Source organism: Mus caroli, unplaced genomic scaffold (assembly GCF_978045245.1).
Source record: "Mus caroli unplaced genomic scaffold, Mus_caroli_1 scaffold_9, whole genome shotgun sequence".
Classification (NCBI taxonomy): Eukaryota; Metazoa; Chordata; class Mammalia; order Rodentia; family Muridae; genus Mus; species Mus caroli.
In genome coordinates, this window is record NW_028227264.1 from 7,521,211 (window position 1) to 7,544,000 (window position 22,790).

At 39.2% G+C, this 22,790-nt stretch overlaps 1 protein-coding gene across 6 annotated transcripts in view; it reads right to left on the reverse strand.

Annotated features, from left to right (window-relative positions):
• Adgb (androglobin) overlaps positions 1-22,790 on the reverse strand; it is a 141,392-nt gene that overhangs the window by 94,784 nt on the left and 23,818 nt on the right. For all 6 annotated transcript variants that reach the window (XM_021175285.2, XM_021175286.2, XM_021175284.2 and 3 more), the window contains exons 3-8: positions 20,990-21,082; positions 18,320-18,391; positions 17,394-17,603; positions 5,824-5,963; positions 3,308-3,394; positions 794-1,176 (exon numbers count right to left, since the gene is read on the reverse strand). In XM_021175285.2, the coding sequence (XP_021030944.1) occupies positions 794-1,176; positions 3,308-3,394; positions 5,824-5,963; positions 17,394-17,603; positions 18,320-18,391; positions 20,990-21,082 (985 nt within the window). The remainder of the gene's footprint in view (positions 1-793; positions 1,177-3,307; positions 3,395-5,823; positions 5,964-17,393; positions 17,604-18,319; positions 18,392-20,989; positions 21,083-22,790) is intronic.

The following is a 22,790-nucleotide window of genomic DNA, read 5'->3' on the forward strand; positions in this document are numbered from 1 at the left end:
GAATCAAACTTAAGGCATTGCCTATGCTGGGTGAGTATTACACCACTGAGTTATAACTTTTGGATTCTTAAGACAGGGAGTAGCTCACATGGTTATCCAGGCTGACTACAATTTATGACCTTTCTGTTTCTCCCTCCTAGGTTAGAAACAATCTTCATAAAAAATAATTTTGACAAAATCTTAGTACTTTCTAAAGCATTAATATTTGAATGAACCTTTTAGATACTACCAAAATATACAGAAAAAAATCTGAATATTTCTAATAGATTTAATTCTACTTCATAAGCAGGTTCCTCATATACATAGTTATAAGATAGTCACAGTGAACACAGAATAAATTATTTGCCAACTTTTTATCTTGAAAATAGAAATGACTGTTTACTTTGTAAAACATAATTTGAAATTAATTTTCTTCATATTTGAACCCCCATCTTAAAATTTTAATTTATGTAACCCATGCTTATTCCCTGAAAACAACAAGGTAATTTTTTTTTATTTTTGTTGCTGAGCTCCATCCCATTCTGCATATCAGTATGAGAAAGATATTCTAGTGATTTAGACTTCAGTATCCTATCTCCTCCTAATAGAGCAGTGATTGAATATGAGCAAAATTAAGAACTACCTGTGCTATTTACTAAAGGGGCGATACAAGACACATTGAGAGTTCTAAAATCTAAAGGACAGTTAAGACATGATAGCAACATAAAAACAAAGACAAAAACATCAGTAGCCTCCACAGGGGTTGTATAGCATCTCTGTGCCATGGCCTGTTGGATGCCTTTCAGTGCCTCACCCTTTGCAGCTCTGTCGCCCTTCTCAGGAACCTTCATGTTTGTAAGGGAGATTTCCGACTTGAAGTCCTTGCTGTCCTTGCCATCCTTGCCGTCCTTGCCGTCCTTGCTGTCCTTGCCATCCTTGCTGTCCTTCCCATCCTTGCCATCCTTGCCATCCTTCCCGTCCTTGCCATCCTTCCCGTCCTTTCCATCCTTGCCATCTTTCATGTCTTTGCCGTCTTTGAGGTCCTTGCCGTTCTTGCCATCCTTGTTCTCTTTCGTGGATTCCTTCAGTTTGTTGTCTATCGTTGTGATTTTGCTTTCAGAACTGGGCTCTTCTGTGAGCTTAAACTCAGGCAGTATTTCCTTCAAGAGCTCCCAAACTCTGTCCACATATGCTGGGCTTAGGGGAAATACATTTGTGTTAATCCCCAGATGATGGTTTTCTACCTGATGTCAAGATGTTATTGACAGGATACTTAATGTCTTAGTTCCCAAGACTAGTTTCAATTGTTACCTTAATTTTTTGTTAGAAATATTATTCACTGACCATGCTTTTATTGCATTCCTACTATGTAAACTGCTTTGATGATACAGAGCCCAAAACTAGTGGATAAGTCAAGCTGTCAGAGGGGACAGGCATGCTAAATGCACAACATGTGCAATATATACACTTATTCATATGCTATATGTGATTATTTGCTGTAAATATATGCTATAAATGCTATGCATGTATATATGCAGTATGTACATATATGATACACATGTATAAATCCATATGTATACACATATATTCAGGCATCCTCCTGAATAGGATTTTCCAGTGATATTCTCCCCCTCTGAAGATGGTAGGGGAATTTTTTAATGTGGTATCAAAAGCCTTTAGCATATGATGCTCCTCCCTAGCCCCTCTCCAATCCATGCTCTAGAATTCACTAACATATCAAATACTTTTGGGGGGATTATACTTTTTCTAACCCACTTCCTTATTTTCTCTGTTCTGAGTTGGTTTTCCCACAGTAATTAATCAGCTGCACTAATTTCAACTAATCCATTGATGTCAGTGTAAACATCAGTTTCAGGAAGAGAGGCAAGGTCATGCTTCTGCTTAGAGAGCCTGAAAAAATTGTTACACATTTTTGGGGGGAAGACTTTGAAAATACCTTACAAATTACTAACTCAGTTCACATATACTGACTGAGGACAGGCTCAGAGCCACTGCTAAGCACAGCAGACAAAGAATAACAGCTGAAGACAACTGTGGACTGAATGGGGCTCCAAGCCACATCAGAATGACCTACACAGAAAGTTATACCAATCTGTCCTCTCAAGCAAAGATATATACTTGTCTTCCCAAGACTGCCACCTGTAGCAACTCAAAGTCGTTTTTCCTTTGTTTTGCCTCTTCCCTAATAATAGAGTATTCTTTCCTGAAGGCAATGTACAAGCTTAGGTTCAAAACTACCTATTAAGTAACTGGATGTCTCCCAGTATGCATGAAATACAACTATCCAAAGCTATGGTTCCTACAGAAAAGGAGGTGATGAGCTTTGAGCACAGGGATGATAGGCTATGCTAGTGCATGAGGGCAAGCTGCTAAGTGAAGAATGGAGTTGCTGTGTCACTGCAGGATGGTATGGGATCAGACTTCTGGGTTGCATGTGAGGATGCCCAACAGAGCAGGACTTTATAGTCATCATGTGCCTCCACCTCCAGCACCTGTGACTCATTGGCATGTTGAGTTGTGCTGCAATAACCATAGTTGAAGAAAGGTTTGTCTGTGTCACATGGAAGACTTGCCTTCTGTGTTCTGGGGGCATCAATCTTGTAGATAGATAAGGACAGATTTTGCCTGATTGTCTGTTTTATGATTAGTCTGTCCTTGATTCAACAAGGAATCTAGTATATTGCTTTGCTATATACGGAAGAGTAACTGATCCTAAAACTTACAAGGCATTTTAAGTGATACTAGAAAATGCTGTGCTCCCAAACATTTTGTAAAACATAACCATGCTTGAATTAATCTTAAAGAACATCTTAAAGAAATGTTGGAAAGAAAAAATAATAATGAGCAACCTAGTCTTTAAATCTATGGAAGAAAAGTTGATGAGATAGCCAAGAATGTAAATGGTACGCCTTGCTACTCCTGTCAATCTGAGTTTGATTCCTGGAACCCACACATTGTCCTCTGACTTACCTGGCACACCACTCCCTACACCTGATAGATAGATAGATAGATAGATAGATAGATAGATAGATAGATAGATAGATATAGATGGATGGAAAGATAGATCGATAGATAGATAGATAGATAGATAGATAGATAGATAGATACATAGAGATGGATAGATAGATAGATAGATATGGATAGATAGATGATAGATAGGTAGATAGATAGATAGATAGATAGATAGATAGATAGATAGATATGGATAGATAGATGATAGATAGATAGATAGATAGATAGATAGATAGATAGATAGATAGATGATAGATAATAAATAGATGAATGAATATCTTTTTGAAAAACCTACTGAAGAGGGATGACTTCAGGCAACCACCCGGTCAGAGCATGGATTACTGTGAGTTCTCCTAGCTCTCTCCTGTGTGCTGCATGGATGCTGGAAGAAAAAAAAAAGAATACATGTTAATTATTACAGTTACCAGCATTTGGTAACACATAGCAATGAATAAGGAGTAGGGAACACTCTACAGAGCATCATAGTAATCAATGTAGGGAATCCTAGCAACTGAACACCACAGCATAAAGAAATGTTATCTTACAAGCTAGATGCTTGTTTTTGTTTGTTAAAAAATGCGTGAGTAGACCCAATATTAAACTTTTACATGTATTTTGACAGCATGAAGATACAATTTTTGTTGTTTTCTTTGGACAAGTAGGTCACATTTTAGGAAGTATTTACTTGAAAGCTAGAAAATTTCCATTGATTTGCTAAACATAAAATACTCATATTTTATAGTATAACTTTCTGCCAACTTGTTAATACAATCTGTGTGACTCTGTTCTTCTCAAAGTAGAGCAGTTTTACCATTTCCACTGCAGAGGCTATGTTGACATGACCATGAGGCTGCATATTAAGTCTCTTGCATGGCAACTCAAGATGAGCATGAGGAATCCTTAGTGAAACTTTGACAGTAGAACAGAAACGAGAAATATTTGTCTATCCTGTGAAAGAGTAGACCTGGCAGTGTGACATAAAGTTGCCATTAACCAGAAACCATGCTCTGTGCTGGTCCTTCTGCCTATGTGTGCTTTCCTTGGCTGGTTAGTACGTGTACATGTACATTAATTAGTCAACGAAAAGAAATATCATAGCCCCTTCCACCTCAGAGTGGAAGCACAGTCTACACTGCCAAGCATGTTGCTAACAATGCAGACACATCCTTTCCTTTAGAAGGAATTCATAGCCTGTCAGTGATATAGCCAACTGTTTATGGTTTGCACTGGCTTATTTAGTGGATTATGAATTCTGACACCTCTACATTTCTCAAAGACAACATAAATGTGGTGTATGGTTCACTGTATCCTTTAAATGCTTCTGGCCATTTCATTTTATAAGGAACTTTGCAAGCTGTATGGAAATGATGCTCTTTCTCTCCATATTCCACCTGGGTATGTAAATCACCAAAATGCATTAGGTTTGTCTGTAGAATGCTAAGGCTCACATATAAAATCAAATCTGAGATGAATTTATATAAAAATTATAAGTGATGTCATGTAAGGTAGGTTTCCTAGAAATCTTTTTTCAAAATATACTATAATTAAAATATACTTCAATTAGTCTTTTATGTTCAAACTGGCTTTGTTTATTTATTTTAAAAGAATAAATCGATTAGTCATGTTCTTAATGAATTCCACAGAACCATGGCTTTACAACTAATGAAATGCTGCCACAGCTACCCGGGTCATCTATTCAATGCTTCACCAGCCTGGCAGCTCCAGTTCTTAGTGACACCAAGGGCATTATACTTATTTTTGCCAAACAGACATAACTGTGGCTGGTGGAAATACTTAATAATATTTATCTAATTAAAAGAAAAAAATAATCTGGTCAAAAGTTTTAAATAAATAAATAAATCCATTGAAATGTTGGACTGAACACTGAACACATTGCCAGGAGCAATTGAGGATAACCAAGAAACCTGAGGAGGAGGTTGGCAATGTGGTGGCTGCTTTGTTTTGTATTCTTGAAAGACTAAAAGAAGCAGAGTCTGAAGACTAGTCACATAATACAGCCCTGCCAAACGAATCCTATTGCTAATGATCCTTCAAGAAGGGAAGGGCTGAGCTTTTGGCAGTGCTGACAGGGCCTCCTCAGTTGCTATGGCACCCTGCAGGAGATCCTGGGATCTGGCATGGACAGTGTATGTGAGGATGCACAGATGCCGTCATATTTAACTCCAGAATGAGAGTCTTGTTCTCAGGGGGAGTTGTCCTGAAATGGAAGGAAGGCTTGTCTGTAGAACATGGCTGACTTCTATGGGGGGTGCAAAAGTGTTGCGGGCAAATAAATACAAGCATACTTTGCAAATATACTGAAGGAAAGGAATAGTTTTCATCATGACGATATCAGGTGACCAATGGTAGCAAAAGACTCAGGAGAACTTTGGCATCCTTCTAAGAGCTCATTTCTTTTTAAGGCTTAAACATTGTGCTGCAAACACAGATTCAAAAACATTAATTAGATCTAAGTATATATTATTCAACATCTAAATGATTTAATATTTTCCCCTAAGAAACAATTTCTCTGATTAACATGAAGTATTTTCTGTGATACTATGCACTCCTAGGAAGAAAACAGAGTGCAGAATCGCTTTGAGTGTGTCTTCTTGGGGTGGATTTTGTCTTTTACTCAGTTAAACCAATACTTTAAACCTGTGCTGTGATCACATTAACTTTTATATTTGAGTGTTTACATTGTGTAGAAGGAAAGATTCCATTGAGTTAATTTTATTAAAGGCCCTCAGCATTGATGTTGTTGCCCCCACCCTGTTATTTTCACGCAAATAATAGTTTCCCATTACGTACTCAACATTTGCCAGCTTAATGATAGCTTTCGACAGTAGCATTGGCCAGAGTTCAAATTCATAGGATGTAGCTGGAAGCAAGAGATTGTTCTCCTCATCAAATGGCAGGAAATCATCCACAGTTATCTTTCTCCAACAACCCTAAAGATGAGAAGAAAGCAATGGAGTGTCATTCAATGATCGAAGGACCTGTGCACTTCTGACCATCAGCCATTACTACACGTTTCCACTAACTTTTACATTTTTATTAAAAAAAGAACTGATGTTAACATCATATGTTAGAAAACTTAGATATAGTTTTCTGAACTAATCTGATTGACTATTTTAGTTTCTGAAATATAGTATTATAGCATGTCTATAGTGATACCAATACTGTTCCTTCTTTTAGATGCCTTTTGAGCATATAATGAAGCAAATATGTTTTGAATAGCAGAATGAAAACATGACTTAACAAAGATTGAATTTGCATACAAAAGTGTATATTTTAAATAAATTTTAAATTCTTTCAATATAATTTTAATTACTGCTGATACAGACATATGCTTACTAATCTTATATTTCCAATCTCCATTTTTGAGTGCTCCTAGTTAACTACCTAATTTTCAATATAGAGTACCTTCTTGCCTTGGCTTTTTTCCAATGACCAACTATCATCTGTAAAAACTCAGACAAATAAACCCTTTCTTGCCCATGTTGCTTTTTGTCAAGATAATTTATTACAATAACAGAAATGAAATTAGGAGTCTCCTAGGGATAGAAAGTGACCACTAAACAGTGCTGCAGGAAGTAATGGGTAGCCATCACCCACTGAGAACAACATCTACACTTCCAGTGATGAGATGTGCCAGAAATAAGTAGTGACCATTCTCACAGACTCTGATAATACTGAACACAACTTTACGGTACCCTTAAATGGTTAAAATAATGTGTTAGATGGGCATATTTGGTCACAATAAAAAATAGCCATCGTAGGTCCCCTCTCTCACTTTGATTGTAAAACATCTTATGAAGTGGCAAACTGGATTCCCGTGAAAGAATTGTTAACAATCTTCACTAATTATACTAAACTAAAAAGGCCTTTGACAAAATACAACACCACTTCATGCTAAAAAGTCATGGCTAGATTGGGAATACAAAGCACATATCTAAACACAATAAAGGCAATATACATTAAGCCAATAACCAACATCAAATTAAATGGAGAGTAACTTAAACAATTCCAGTAAAATCAGAGACAAGACATGACTGTCCACTCTCCCCTATCTCTTCAATATAGCACTTGGAGTCCTAGCTATAGCAATAACCTCTTTTCAGAAAAGGAAATAGGGTAGAGTGAATTCCAGGGAGAAAGTTCTTCTTGAAGAAAAACCTGATTTGCAGCTCTAAAGAAAACATTCCCCTTAGAATATGAGTGATCTAGCTAACACAGTATTTAAGAAGTAGAACTATAGAAAACCCGGCCTGAGTTGGGGCACAAGCCCCTTCCAGTCTGACCAGCACCAGGGTAGCTAGGGCACAGAGTCGGCTGACACCCGCCAGCTACCCACAACACCAGCCATGGGATCTTAAGACTTCTGGTGAGTGGAACACAGAGTCTGCTCCAATCCAGTTGCGCAGGACCTGAGACTGCATTAGTTAGGGAAGCAGAAAACTCGGCCTCAGTAGGGGCACAAGCCCCTTCTGGTCTGACCAGCACTGGGGTAGCTAGGGCAGAGAGTCGGCTGACACCCGCCAGCTAATCACAACACCAGCCATGGGATCTTAAGACTTCAGGTGACCGGCCACCCTCCCCGCCAGAGGACAGGTCTCTGCCTGGCCAGGGAGCCCTTTGCCTCAGAATCAGCGGGAGCCATCTTGGTTCCGGGACTCCACTGAGAATGAAGATTTTCAACTCAAAGGACCAGCAAATATCTTCAACAAAATTATAGAAGAAAAATTCCCATACCTAAAGAAAGAGATGCCCATGATCATACAAGAAGCCTACAGAACTCCAAATAGACTGGACCAGAAAAGAAATTCCTCCTGACACATAATAATCAGAACAACAATGCACTAAATAAAGATAGAATACTAAAAGCAGTAAGGAAAAAAGGTCAAGTAACATATAAAGGCAAGAATATCAGAATTAAACCAGATTTTTCACCAGAGACTATGAAAGCCAGAAGGGCCTGGACAGATGTTATACAGAAACTAAGAGAACACAAATTCCAGCCCAGGCTATTATACCCAGCCAAACTCTCAATTACCATAGATGGAGAAACCAAAGTATTCCACGACAAAACCAAATTCACACATTATCTTTCCAGCCCTTCAAAGGATAATAACAGAAAAAAACCAATACAAGGAAGGAAACCACGTCCTAGAAAAAGAAAGAAGGTAATCCCTGAACAAACCTAAAAGAAGACAGCCACAAGAACAGAATACCAACTTTAACAACAAAATAAAAGGAAGCAACAATTACTTTTCCTTAATATCTCTTAATATCAATGGACTCAACTCCCCAATAAAGAGACATAGACTAACAGACTGGATACACAAACAGGACCCAACATTTTGCTGCTTACAGGAAACTCATCTCAGAGAAAAAGATGGACACTACCTCAGAATGAAAGGCTGGAAAACAATTTTCCAAGCAAATGGTAGGAAGAAACAAGCTGGAGTAGCCATCCTAATATCTAATAAAATCGACTTCCAACCCAAACTCATCAAAAAAGACAAGGAAGGGCACTTCATACTCATCAAAGCTAAAATCCTCCAAGAGGAACTATCAATTCTGAATATCTATGCTCCAAATACAAGGGCAGCCACATTCATTAAAGATACTTTAGAACAGCTCAAAGAACACATTGCACGTCACACAATAATAGTGGGAGACTTCAACACACCACTATCACCAATGGACAGATCATGGAAGCAGAAACTAAACAGGGACACAGTGAAACTAACAGAGGTTATGAACAAATGGATCTGACAGATATCTACAGAACATTTTATCCTAAAACAAAAGGATATAACTTCTTCTCAGCACCTCATGGTACCTTCTCCAAAATTGACCACATAATTGGTCACAAAACAAGCCTCAACAGATACAAAAATATTGAAATTGTCCCATGCATCCTATCAGATCACCATGGACTAAAGCTGATCTTCAATAACAAAATAAATAATAGAAAGCCAACACACACGTGGAAACTAAACAACACTCTTCTCAATGATACCTTGGTCAAGGAAGAAATAAAGAAAGAAATTAAGGACTTTTTGGAGTTTAATGAAAATGAAGCCACTACATACACAAAATTATGGGACACAATGAAAGCATTTCTAAGAGGAAAATTCATAGCTCTGAGTGCTTCCTAAAAGAAACTAGAGAGAGCACACATTAGCAGCTTGACAACACACCTAAAAGCTCTAGAACAAAAGGAAGCAAATTCACCCAAGAGGAGTAGACGGCAGGAAATAATCAAACTCAGGGGTGAAATCAACCAAGTGGAAACAAGAAGAACTATTCAAAGATTCAACCAATAGAGGAGCTAGTTCTTTGAGAAAATCAAGAAGATAGATAAACCCTTAGCCAGACTCACTGGAGGGCACAGGGAAAGTATTCTAATTAACAAAATAAGAAATGAAAAGGGAGACATAACAACAGATTCTGAAGGAATCCAAAATACCATCAGATCCTTCTACAAAAGGCTATACTCAACAAAACTGGAGAACCTGGATGAAATGGACAAGTTTCTAGACAGATACCAGGTACCAAGGTTAAATCAAGATCAGGTTAATGATCTAAACAGTCCCACATCCCCTAAAGAAATTGAAGCAGTCATTAATAGTCTCCCAACCAAAAAAAGCCCAGGACCAGATGGGTTTAGTGCAGAGTTCTATCAGACCTTCAAAGAAGATCTAATCCCAGTTCTTCACAAACTATTCCACAAAATAGAAACAGAAGGTAATCTACCCCACTCATTGTATGAAGACACAATTACTCTGATACCTAAACCACAAAAAGACCCAACAAAGATAGAGAACTTCAGACCAATTTCCCTTATGAATATCAATGCAAAAATCCTCAATAAAGTTCTCGCTAACAGAATCCAAGAACACATCAAAACAATCATCCATCCTGACCAAGTAGGTTTCATCCCAGGGATGCAAGGATGGTTCAATATACCGAAATCCATCAACATAATCCAGTATATAAACAAACTCAAAGACAAAAACCACATGATCATCTCGTTAGATGCTGAGAAAGCATTTGACAAAATCCAAAACCCATTCATGATAAAAGTCTTGGAAAGATCAGGAATTCAAGGCCCATACCTAAACATGATAAAAGCAATCTACAGCAAACCAGTAGCCAACATCAAAGTAAATGGTGAGAAGCTGGAAGCAATCCCACTAAAATCAGGGACTGGACAAGGCTGTCCACTCTCTCCCTACCTATTCAACATTGTACTTGAAGTCCTAGCCAGAGCAATTAGACAACAAAAGTAGATCAAGGGGATACAAATTGGAAAAGAAGAAGTCAAAATATCACTCTTTGCAGATGATATCATAGTATATATAAGTGACCCTAAAAATTCCACCAGAGAACTCCTAAGCCTGATAAACAGCTTCAATGAAGTAGCTGGATATAAACTTAACTCAAACAAGTCAATGGCCTTTCTGTACACAAAGGATAAACAGGCTGAGAAAGAATTTAGGGAAACAACAGCCTTCTCAATAGTCACAAATATTATTATAAAATACTTTGGCATGACTGTAACTAAGGAAGTGAAAGATCTGTATGACAAGAACTTCAAGTCTCTGAAGAAAGAAATTAAAGATCTTAGAAGATGGAAAGATCTGCCATGTCATGGATTGGCAGGATCAACATTGTGAAAATGGCTATCTTGCCAAAAGCAATCTACAGATTCAATGCAATCCCCATCAAAATTCCAACTCAATTTTCTACGAATTAGAAAGGGCAATCTACAAATTCATCTGGAATAACAAAAAACCTAGGATAGCAAAAACTCTTCTCAAGGATAAAAGAACCTCTGGTGGAATTACTATGCTTGACCTAAAGTTGTACTACAGAGCAATTGTGATCAAAACTGCATGGTAGTGGTATAGCGACAGGCAAGTAGACCAATGGAACAGAACTGAAGACCCTGAGATGAACCCACACACCTATGGTCACTTGATCTTTGACAAGGGAGCTAAAACCATCCAGTGGAAAAAGGATAGCATTTTGAACAAATGGTGCTGGCACAACTGGCGTTTATCATGTAGAAGAATGCGATTTGATCCATTCCTATTTCCTTCTACTAAGGTCAAATCTAAGTGGATTAAGGAACTCCACATAAAACCAGAGACACTGAAACTTAGAGAGGAGAAAGTAGGGAAAAGTCTCGAAGGTATGGGTACAGGGGAAAAATTCCTGAATAGAACAGCAAAGGCTTGTGCTGTAAGATTGAGAATCGATAAATGGGACCTCATAAAGTTGCAAAGCTTCTGCAAGGCAAAAGACACCATCAATAAGACAAAAAGAACACCAAAAGATTGGGAAAGGATCTTTACTTATCCTAAATCAGATAGGGGACTAATATCCAATATATATAAAGAACTCAAGAAGGTGGCCTCAAGAAAATCAAATAGCCCCATTAAAAAATGGGGCTCAGAACTGAACAAAGAATTCTCACCTGAGGAATACCGAATGGCAGAAAAGCACCTGAAAAAATATTCAGCATCCTTTATCATCAGGGAAATGCAACTCAAAACAACCCTGAGATTCCACCTCACACCAGTCAGAATGGCTAAGATCAAAAATTCAGGTGACAGCTGATGCTGGTGAGGATGTGGAGAAAGAGGAACACTCCTTCATTTTTGGTGGTATTGCAAGCTGGTACAACCACTCTGGAAATCAGTTTGGCGGTTCCTCAGAAAATTGGACATAGTACTACCAGAGGATCCAGCAATACCTCTCCTGGGCATATATCCAGAAGATGTCCCAACCAGTAAGAAGGACACATGCTCCACTATGTTCATAGCAGCCTTATTTATAATAGCCAGAAGCTGGAAAGAACCCAGATGTCCCTCAACAGACCAATGGATACAGAAAATGTGGTACATTTACACAATTGAGTACTACTCAGCTATTAAAAGGAATGAATTTATGAAATTCATAGGCAACTGGATGGACCTGGAGGGCATCATCCTGAGTGATGTAACACAATCACAAAGGAACTCACACAATATGTACTCATTGATAAGTGGATATTAGCCCAAAAACTTAGGATACCCAAGATATAAGATACAATTTGCTAAACGCATGAAACTCAAGAAGAATGAAGACCAAAGTGTGGACACTGTGCCCCTTCTTAGAAGTGGGAACAAAACACCCATGGAAAGAGTTACAGAGATAAAATTTGGAGCTGTGACGAAAGGATTGACCATCTAGAGACTGCCATATCCAGGGATCCATCCCATAATCAGCTTCCAAATGCTGACACCATTGCATACCCTAGCAAGATTTTGCTGAAAGGACCCAGATATAGCTGTCTCTTGTGAGACAATGCCGGGGCCTAGCAAACACAGAAGTGGATGCTCACAGTAAGCTATTGGATGGATCACAGGGCCCCCAATGGAGGAGCTAGAGAAAGTACCCAAGGAGCTAAAGGGATCTGTAACCCTATAGGTGGAACAACATTATGAACTAACCTGTACCCCAGAGCTCTTGACTCTAGCTGCATATGTATCAAAAGATGGTCTAGTCGGCCATCACTGGAAAAAGAGACCCATTGGACTTGCAAACTTTATATGCCCCAGTACAGGGGAACACCAGGGCCAAAAAGTGGGAGTGGGTGGGTAGGGGTTGGGGGGGGGGGGAGTGTATTGGGGACTTTTTGGATAGCATTGGAAATGTAAATGAGGAAAATACTTAATTTAAAAAAAGGAAAAAAAAAAGAAGTAGAACCATATTTTTAAATTAAATAAATAATAAAATAATCAGGGCCTCATGATATTGAAAAGCTTCTCTAAGGCAAAGGACACTGCCCAAAAAACAAAACAACAGCCTACAGGTTGGGAAAATATCATCACCAACCCTACATCTGTCAGAGGGCCAAAGTACACAAAGAACTCAAGAAGTTAGATACAAACAAAGTAAGTCACCCCAATAAAAATGGGGTACATAGCTAAACAGAGAATTTTCAACCTTATGATTCTCCAGTGGCAATGAAGCACTTAAAGAAATGTTCTGCATCATTAAATCAATATAGAAATGCAAATCAAAATGACCCTGAGATTCTGTCACACACACAGTAGAATGTTTAGAATAAAAAACTCAAATGATAGATAGCACATGCTGGCAAGAATGTGGAGCAAGGGAGAACACTTCTCCATTGTTTGTGGGAGTGGAAACTTATAAAACCACTCTGGAAATCAATTTGGCTCTTTCTCAGAAATTGTAGGAATAGTTGTACCTCAAGTCCCACCTGTAGCACTCCTGGGCATATACCCAAAAGTTGCTCCATCAAACCAGAAGGGCACATGTTCAACACATGTTCATAGTACCTTTATTCATAATAGCCAGAAACTGAAAACAACCTCGATGTCCTTCAACTGAAGAACTGATAAAGAAAATGTGGTTCATTTACACAATGGAATACAACTCAGTTATTGTCTTAGTCAGGGTTCCTATTCCTGCACAAACATCATGACCAAGAAGCAAGTTGGGGAGGAAAGGGTTTATTCGGCTTACACTTCCATGCTGCTGTTCATCACCAAAGGAAGTCAGGACTGGAACTCAGACAGGTCAGGGAGCAAGAGCTGATACAGCAAGAGCTGATACAGCAAGAGCTGATACAGAGCTGATACAGAGGCCATGGAGGGATGTTCTTAGAGTTTTAGAGCTTTATTATAGAAAGGCAGGGAGAAAGAGAAAAGGTGGAGAGAGATAGAGAGAGAGAGAGAGAGAGAGAGAGAGAGAGAGAGAGAGAGAGAGAGAAAGAGAGACTGGCCATGGCCAAGAGGAGAGAAAGGGGAAATGGGGAGAGAGAAGAAAGGCTAGAGAGGAAGAGGGAGAGAGAAGAAGAGAGAGGAGAGTGGAGAGGAGAGAGGAAAGTAAGGGGAGTAAGAGAAGTAAGAGAGCAAGAGAGTGAGGAGGGGCCAAACAGTCCCTCTTATGGTGTGCTGTTGCTAGGTAACTGGGGAGGCATTTAGCCTGAAGGTCAGAAGCTTGGGACATTGCCTACATGACAACTAGCCATGTTTCTACTGTGAGGGCTGTGGGGGCGATAACTTCGACAGGAGCCAGGGTTCCAGGAGACACGAAAGAAATCCTTCTGTCCCATATAGGTGAATTATCACCACCGGGTCCCGAATTTCAGTCCTCAACTTGACTGGAAACCAGACTGTCTTTGCATAGCCCAGTGCCCCACAAACTAAAAGGGAGAGCTCAAAGGAAGATGCCTGAATCTCACTCAGACAGGGAAATAAAACATCAGAGGTGAATGGAAAGAGGAAACTGGGTGGTAGAGAAAATGAGGAGAGGAATGTAGAAGAGGAGTCACATGTAGGAAGAGTGGGGGAAAGAGAATAGAAATTAGTGGGGGGGGGAGGCATCTCTTGTATGTGCTAAAGACCTGGGTCAGAGGAGGCTCCAAAGAGTCTATGGGATTAACTCTAGGTGAGACTCCTAGTAATGGGAGATATTGAGGATTCACATGTGCAGGGATAAGGACACCAATCCACCCACAAAACCTTCAACCCAAAATCCTGCCTACAAGATATGTAGAGAAAAAGATGGAGCAGAGACTGAGGGAATGGCCAACCAACTTTAAATCCATCCCACGGGCAAGAACCAATCCCTGATATTATGAACAGTACTGTGTTATTCTTGCAGGCAGGCACCTAGCATAACTGTCCTCTGGCAGTTCCATAACAGCTCCACCAAGCAGCTGACTCAAACAAATGCCACAGACCCATAACCAAATATTAGACAAAGCTTGGGGAGTCTTGTGGAAGAGTTGGCAGATGGATTGAGGGACCTAGAGGGGATAGGGACTATGCAGGAAGACCAACATAGTCAACTAACCTGGATTCTTAGGGGGCTCCCAGAGTCTGAACCACCAACCACCAACCAAAGAGCATGTATAGGCTGTATCTAGCCCCCTTCAGCTTGGTCTTCATGTGGGTCCCCCAACAACTAGAGCAGGGGCTGTTTCCGACTCTGTTGCTAGCCTGTGGATCCAGTTCCCCTAACTGAGGTCGGTAGGAGATTATGTGCCTAATCCTGCAGTGCCAGGATAGAGGAATACCCAGAAGGGGCCTCTATCTTCTGAGAGGAGAAGAGGAGTGGGGAAGGTATGGGGGGTTGGGAGGGACTGAGAAGGAAGGGCCATGACTGGGATGTAAAGTGAATGAAAGAATAAATGAATGAATGAATGAATGAATGAATAAATAAATAAATAAATAGGAAAGATATATATGAATCATGACTGTGGTTTTCTAAATATGCTAGAATTAAAAAGAACTCTATCTTAAACATGTTAATAGTCCATGAATTTGCCTACTACGTGAATATGAAATAATAATAATAGCATAGTATTTTCTTGGGGGACACAGTAACCGAGGAATAGAAGAAGATTTCTCCATTGCCATTGTTTGATGTCTTAAAAGCATTGTTCACTACATTGAATTAGTGGAGCAACATGCAGAATCTATTTAAAAAGGAGGATTGTAAGTGTTGCTTGAGGGCTGATTCCCTCAGATATGAGGTGAGAACAGGACGGTTCAAGACCATCCTACAATATGAGTTCATGGCCAGCCAGTGCACATGAGACCTGGTCTCAAAAATGACACAGCAGAAAGCAAAACAATATTACAGCCTCTTCTCCTGGGTGGGTTCAAGAGGTCAAGGAAGTGCTGGGGAAAGGGCATGGGAAACAGGTGTGAAGTTCCCAAGCATTTTGCTGCACTCCACAGTTCTAGAAACTTTAAGTTTAGATAATAATGTGAATGAAAATATAAAGATCAGTGAGAAATAAAAACAGAAACCATTTTTCACATAACTACACTGATAACAACTGGAATAAATGATTGGTCTTGGTGTATGTAGTACCTGTTTACTAGAGGCAGATGAGAGCGCAGAGACAGAGGGAGGCTGGCCACCACATTCTGTACCTCAAGTGGGAAGCAATAGCTGAATTTCGAGTCAAAGCAATATGGAAATCATAAGGTGCTTGGAAAGATGCTCTGTGTCCCTGTATTCTGTCATCATAGCCAGGCAGAAGGGAAATCAAGCTCTGTGCTCTATGCACTCTTCCAGTGTGGTGACTCAATACCTCTGCTCTCTGACGAATGTCAAAGAACTTTGTACAACTAGCTGAAAATCCAGGCTGAACATAATGTGAACATTTTCCTGATAAATGATATTCTGGTGTGAAAATCAAAAATTACTTAATGTCCTAGTCCTGGAGACTGGCAGGAATGGACCTAGAACTTTCCCACTAGGCAAGCATCTACAGTTTAGCACCCATGCTTGACTGGGTCCTTCTCTTTGTTTTACTTTTTATTTTGAGAAAGTGTCTCATTAAATTCCCCACCCTAGCCTTGAACCTATTCTGTGGCCCAGAAAGGGCTTGAACTTCAGGCCTTTGCCTCTTGAGTTTGGAAGATTTCTGGCATGTGTCACTAAAGACAGTCTTTAAAAAAAAATCATAATTTTAAACATTAAAGGCCTTGAGGACATGTGTTGCCTCTAAGAAGTTACAAAGAAAAAGGCTCTGAGAGACCCATGCAAAGGAGGAAAGGATTTCGGTGACAAGACCAGATAATGAAATTGCACTACAGTGAAAGAAAGCATGACAGAAGAGGAGAGAGAATGAAGAGGAGGACCATCCAAGGAGGGCAAAACCGCATCTGCAGCAGACCATGACGACAGCGAAAGGGAGCCAAGGGTATTTTTAGGAGCATGTTTTCTAGGGCTTCCCAGGTTCAAGCAACAGATAGACATATATGAGTAGTGCATCAGAACTGGAGAAGAACTTTCAAAACGAAAAACAAAAAGCATAGGTTTGTGTCTGGAAGGAGACAAGAAAGCAGAGGTGGGGAGAGTACACCTTCTCCCACAGAATTTACTTAAATTCTTTACTAAAAATAATAATGCACACACATGCAGTTGTGGATGGAGCCCTCCTAGCTGAAGGCTGCTTCAAAAGTGGTAGAAGTTCTTTCCCCAGCTGAGAGACAGCTGATTTTTATCAACTGGAAAACCAAGTAGCCACCAATCTCTCACATGCTGACAAAAATAACCTATATGGAAATCGCTGAGTTTCAGTGTTTACCTGTGAACAGCACCCCTGCAAGGTGCTCTTTGGATGAGACCACTAAGAATTGCTGGAAATCATGGAACTCCACCTTTAGTCTGGCTGCCCAGCCATACTCCTAGAAATCTCCCATAGGTGGCTAACCTTCCTAAAGAAAATCCAAGGTTGCCTGAGAGATCTAAATACAGTGATTTCTTTTATTCTGGCTTCTTTTATAGGAAGGGTAAATGAATTCCAATGCACAGCAGTGTGAATGACTTACCATCCAGTAAAGCTTGACGACATACTTCCCGTAGCTGTTGAACAAAGGCACGTGACCCTTCACGGCCTTGCAGAGAGAGTATATGTGTTCCCAGGGTTTCCAGGGCAGAATAGGAAGCTCCCCCAAATTTCCCTTATGGTAATTGCTCAGAATCCCACCATTGAATATCTTCCACACAGCATAGATTTCGCTGATGATCCATCTCATAAGCTAAATGAAAAACAGCAAAAGCCACTAGTATTGATAGGTTATTTTAAAAAGGATACTGCCATTTTAAGTGAAATATGATAAAAGTATGTTTCTAAGAGTGATGATAAATTTTACACACAGTATAGTCATCATTTCGATTTCTGAATTACAGAAAAAAAATAGGCCTTGATTTTTCTTTTTGTGGTATGATGAAATAACATAAATTTAAAAGACCTAAAAATATTGTCTTGATACTGACTTTGAGTTAGCAGAGGGTGTGCATGTGTGTATGTTTATATACATAGACATATACATATACTCATATATTCATCGACCATGCATACGCACATCTATGTTGGGGTGGGAGACAGCTAACTGCTTCAGAGAACACTAAGAATTTTTAGAACAAGTAAGCTAAAATGGTAAGTAAGCAAACGTTCTTAATTTGATGAATAAATAGTTCATTCTATATGTATGCATATTGAATCACTAAAATATGTACCATAAATACATAAGTAGATACAATTTTCAATTGACAGTTACACTTCAAAGATGTTTGGGAAAAAAATCAAACAAAACAAAACAAAACAAAACACCCATTCAATTGTACCATGTCAATTGTACCATGACTCAAAGGTAAACAAGGGTGAATGCCAATGGCTGCCCAGGAGCTGTTTACAAAGACTGGCAAAAAGCCATTCCTCAGTGGGGACAGTGGGCCCTGTGGCCCTACCTACCTCACTGCAGAGTAAATGTTCATTTGGTGAAAATAAGTCAAATGTGATTTCATTTTTCACAACTACAGGAGTCTGAAATTATATAAAAAAAAAAAAGAAAGAGACAGTTTCATGAGAGAAATAGCCTTCCCCAGGGAAAAGCACACCAATTATTTATCGAATACCAAAAGTCCTGAATAGTATAATCCACTCCAGAATGTTGCACACATCACCACACTTTACTGAGCCAATGAAGAGTGCATTAAGTCTTCTAGGGGGCTACAGGAAAACAAGCTAGTACCTGGGAAAACTCTCAGCTGCCAGAAAGAGTAGGATTAGGGTCTTTAAAGTCAAAGGCTGAGGTTATATCACACCAGGTGAAGGGCTTTTACTATGTAACCTTTGATCTTGTAAAACATCAGCAAGGCCATCCCTACAGAGGAATCAAACCAAGTGTACTTACCAGGACCCCATCTCAGCAGGGAACCAGGGCCCTTTCTGGTATTGTAAAAATATAAACCCTGCTATCAAGTGTAGTGAACAGCCATTTGTTAACAGGCAAATGTGACTCCCAAGGGTGGGGCAGGGCAACCTGTCCTTTCTTAAACTATTTCACTGAAAAGCATACATAGGAGTAGCACTATTCAGACTCAGCAGGTTATACTGAGGAATATATGTCTGTGCATTATATATGCATGTGTATACATATATAAGCACATAGCAACACTCAACAAGAGAAGTATATGAAAGTGTTTGAAGAGAGGTAAGGAAAGGGTCTAATGTTGCAATTTAAAAAAAAAAAAGAGAGAGAGAGGGAGAGGTTAGTTTCATGACATAGTTGGAAGGAAGGGAGGTGTCATGGACCAAATCTCATATAAAGTCTTGGTTTTATGAGATATTTTTTGTCATTGTTTTATCCTTACTTATGAGTATATTTAATGATTCTGATTGTGAGTATGTATGACATATCTTAAAATGCTATTCTAGAGATTTTTCTTAGTTAGATTTTCCCTTCTAGATGTTCTGTGCCACTCCATTCTAAGATCATCCATCTAGGAAAAACTTTTACAGAGGACAGGTAGCAGTGTACAGCTGATGATATCTGTTGTGGGTGGGGAGGTTCTCAGTGAAGACTGAATTTATTTTTAATGCAAACTTAACTCTTAGCCCTGAGGTTTACTAAAAAGTAGAGATCATTCACAAAACACCTATTGATTCAATTTGTAGAACCATTTGTGTCGGGGGCATCAATGATTAATTTACAGTGAGCAGACCAAGAATTATTAAAAATCCTATCACTTTCAAGTGCATTATGCAGTCAGTGGAGATTTATATTCATGTCAATGTTGCCTGATATTGAAATTGATTTAGAAGCATGTTTTGTGCATAATGGTCTAATTTGAAATGTCTTACAAGGAAGCATTCAAAAGGCACTGTTGTTTTAGCAAATCACTGTGAACATAGATACAGCCTTTTCCAAGTAGCAAGAGGACTGAATTGCATTTTCCGGCATTAGTACCAACTCTGATGGAGGCTAACACTTAGAAAAACAAAAACTACTTTGTGTGGAAACAGAGACTCAATAGACTACAAATGCACAGAAAGAACCGGCTCCATTACAACTATTTGACTGGTACTAATTACTTTACCCTACTGGTGTTCTAGGCATTCAATGAAAACAGTAAGAAATTCAGCAAGGGAAAAAGCATTAGTGATAATTAAAACCCTAGGGACAAGAAATACACTCAAATTAATGTGGCTATTAAGATGTTAGACTAGAGCAGCTAAAGTCTTGAGGTGTGTGAGAGCTGTTTAAACTAGAGGTGTCTGCACAGATACATGACTCCAGTGGCTAAGTATGGAGTCTAGAAATGAAGATGAGCTTCAGAAGATGCTGGGAGGATGCCTGGAAGATGGGAACTCATGTGCAAACCTCTTGGACTGGAAAATTAATGCCAGTAAGCATTAGAGGAAACAGTCGTTCATGTCCTGTGATTTCAGGCTGAGAGGCAAAATCTGCCAGTCAGAAATAGTGAATGATTTTGAGTAATATTTTTGGCTATCACTTGGCATTTTGTATAGACAGTGAAAAACTCAAGGCTGTAGATAAAAATACAATGATCTCCTTGACATCTGTACAAGATTTGTTATTATTCTCTGTGTGTGTGTATGTGTGTGTGTGTGTTTGCAAGTGTGAGTTTGTGTATGTGTGCTGTGACATGTACGTGGTACATGAAGAGGCCAGAGGGCAGCCTTGTGTGTCTTCCTCAGTCACTGTCTACTCTGGGTTTTGAGTCAGGGTTTTTATTTTCACCTGAAATTCACTAATTCAGGTAGGCTGCTTGGCTAGTGAGTCCCAGAGGTTAGCATGTATATCCATCTCCAGTGCTGTGTTTACAAGCATATGCTGCCACATCTGGCTTTTTAAAGGGGTTCAGGGATTGAACTCATGTTCTCATGCTTGCACAGAAAGCACCCAATCAACCAAGCATCTTCATAGTCCCATCAATAAAGGAATTAAAATGTACTGATAAATATTAACTTCTGAGTTAGAGGCCAAAAGGCAGTTACTTTTGCTGTAAACTATGGGGAAAACATGTAAAGTACTTGAAGACGGAAAACTTTGGTCAATGAGATATTCCACCCTTGTAGGTAATATATAGTTCATTCACTAGTGAAAATAGCTCTTACTCTGCTAAATATAAAATCTTGCGGACGTTTCCAGGAGAATACTTTCAACGACTGTGGTAATTCAATCTTTCCCTCAGGGTCTTCGAAAAAGTGCTAGATGGAAAAGAAAAACGTAAATTGAACTTTTTCCATGTGGCTTTATTACAATAAAAATCCAATCTTAATAACAACCAACTAATATAAATATTAGATCAAAATAGCAGTATTTGTAGAATTGTGTGTGTGTGTGTGAGAGAGAGAGAGAGAGAGAGAGAGAGAGAGAGAGAGAGAGAGAGAGAGAGATTTGTCTTCAGAAACATCCAGTGGAATATTTAAATGCTGAAATTCAGAGTGGCCAGGAAAACAACTAGGCTAACTGCAGATCTTCCCCTCTCAGGCCTCCAAATACAACTCCTAAGTCTCATCCCCAGCTTTGCAGCAGACCACGTGATTTGGCGTCTGCTCACTCTCTGTCCCCATTCCCAAGGAAGTAAGGAGATTCCGGTGAAGCATTCTGCTCCCCTTCCTCCTGTGGGTCACTAAGCCATCCCATCCCTAAATGTCAGCTTCCAATACAGATGTAGAAACACATTTGTAACCCTATTGGCCATATCTACCAGAACCCCAGAAGAATTACGTATCAGGCAACACCCATCCACCAAACACTTCTAATAACCAGAGAATGCAATAGAAACCAAGGAGTAAAACATCTACACAAAAAAGAAAAGACCAGATATCTGCATTTAGAATTACAATATTCCCAAACCCATATGCCTAGATACTAGCATAAGAACACAATCTCCACTGAGCTCAGGCACTCTACAACAGTAAGCTCCGAGTATTGTAACATAGTTGAAGCACAAGAGGGTGATCTTAAAATACAGTTTATGAATATGATAAAGATCCTTAAAAAGGAAACAAAACAATTAAATTCCTTAATAAAGTCTATCCACACACAAATAGTAGAAGGAAATGAAGAAATTAACACCCAAAGTAGAAACAGAATTAATAAAGAAAACTCATACTAGGGAAACTGAAAATAAAGAATTTAGGAACTCAAACGGGAACTTCAGAGGCAAGCCTCACCAACAGAGTACAAAAGATGGAAGAGAGAATCTCAGGCATTGAAGACACCATAGAAGAAATGGATATCAAGGTCAAAGCAAAGGTTAAATCTAAAAAATTTCCTGGCAGAAAACATCCAGAAAATCGGAGACATTATGAAAAGATCAATTCTAAGGATATAATGAGTAAAGGAAGGAGAAGAAACCCTGATCTACAGAAAATATTTTCAAAAACTTAGAGAAGATAATTTGCCTAACCTAAAAAGGAGATACCTAAAAGCTACAAGAAACATAAAAAGCATCAAATCGACTGGACCAGAAAAGAAAGTCTCCTCCAAACATAGTAGAAACATTAAATGAACAGAACAAATAATGAATATTAAAAGCTACAAGGGGAAATGACAAAGTACCTTATAAAGGCAAACCTGCTAGATGTAATTGGTCAGTAAAGAGAGAATGGTAGAACTTGAAGATTGAGTGAGGGGTCTCAGGAGAGGCCAGAAGGAGAAGGAGAAAGACAGAGAGAGGAGGAGGTGCCATGAGAGCCCGTGGCCAGGAGAAGGAAATCCTAAGGACAGGTTGATGGAGAAAAAGGCAGTCCAGGAGAGACTCAAATAGCAAGTAACAAAGGAGTGGGATGTAAGTTCAAATCTGTCTAGACCTGCTCAATCTAGCCTTACAGCTGGTACTAAAAATACCAGGATGTTGTGTCTTTTATATCGACTAGCTAAAATAAATAATTCATGTACTCACTGGTG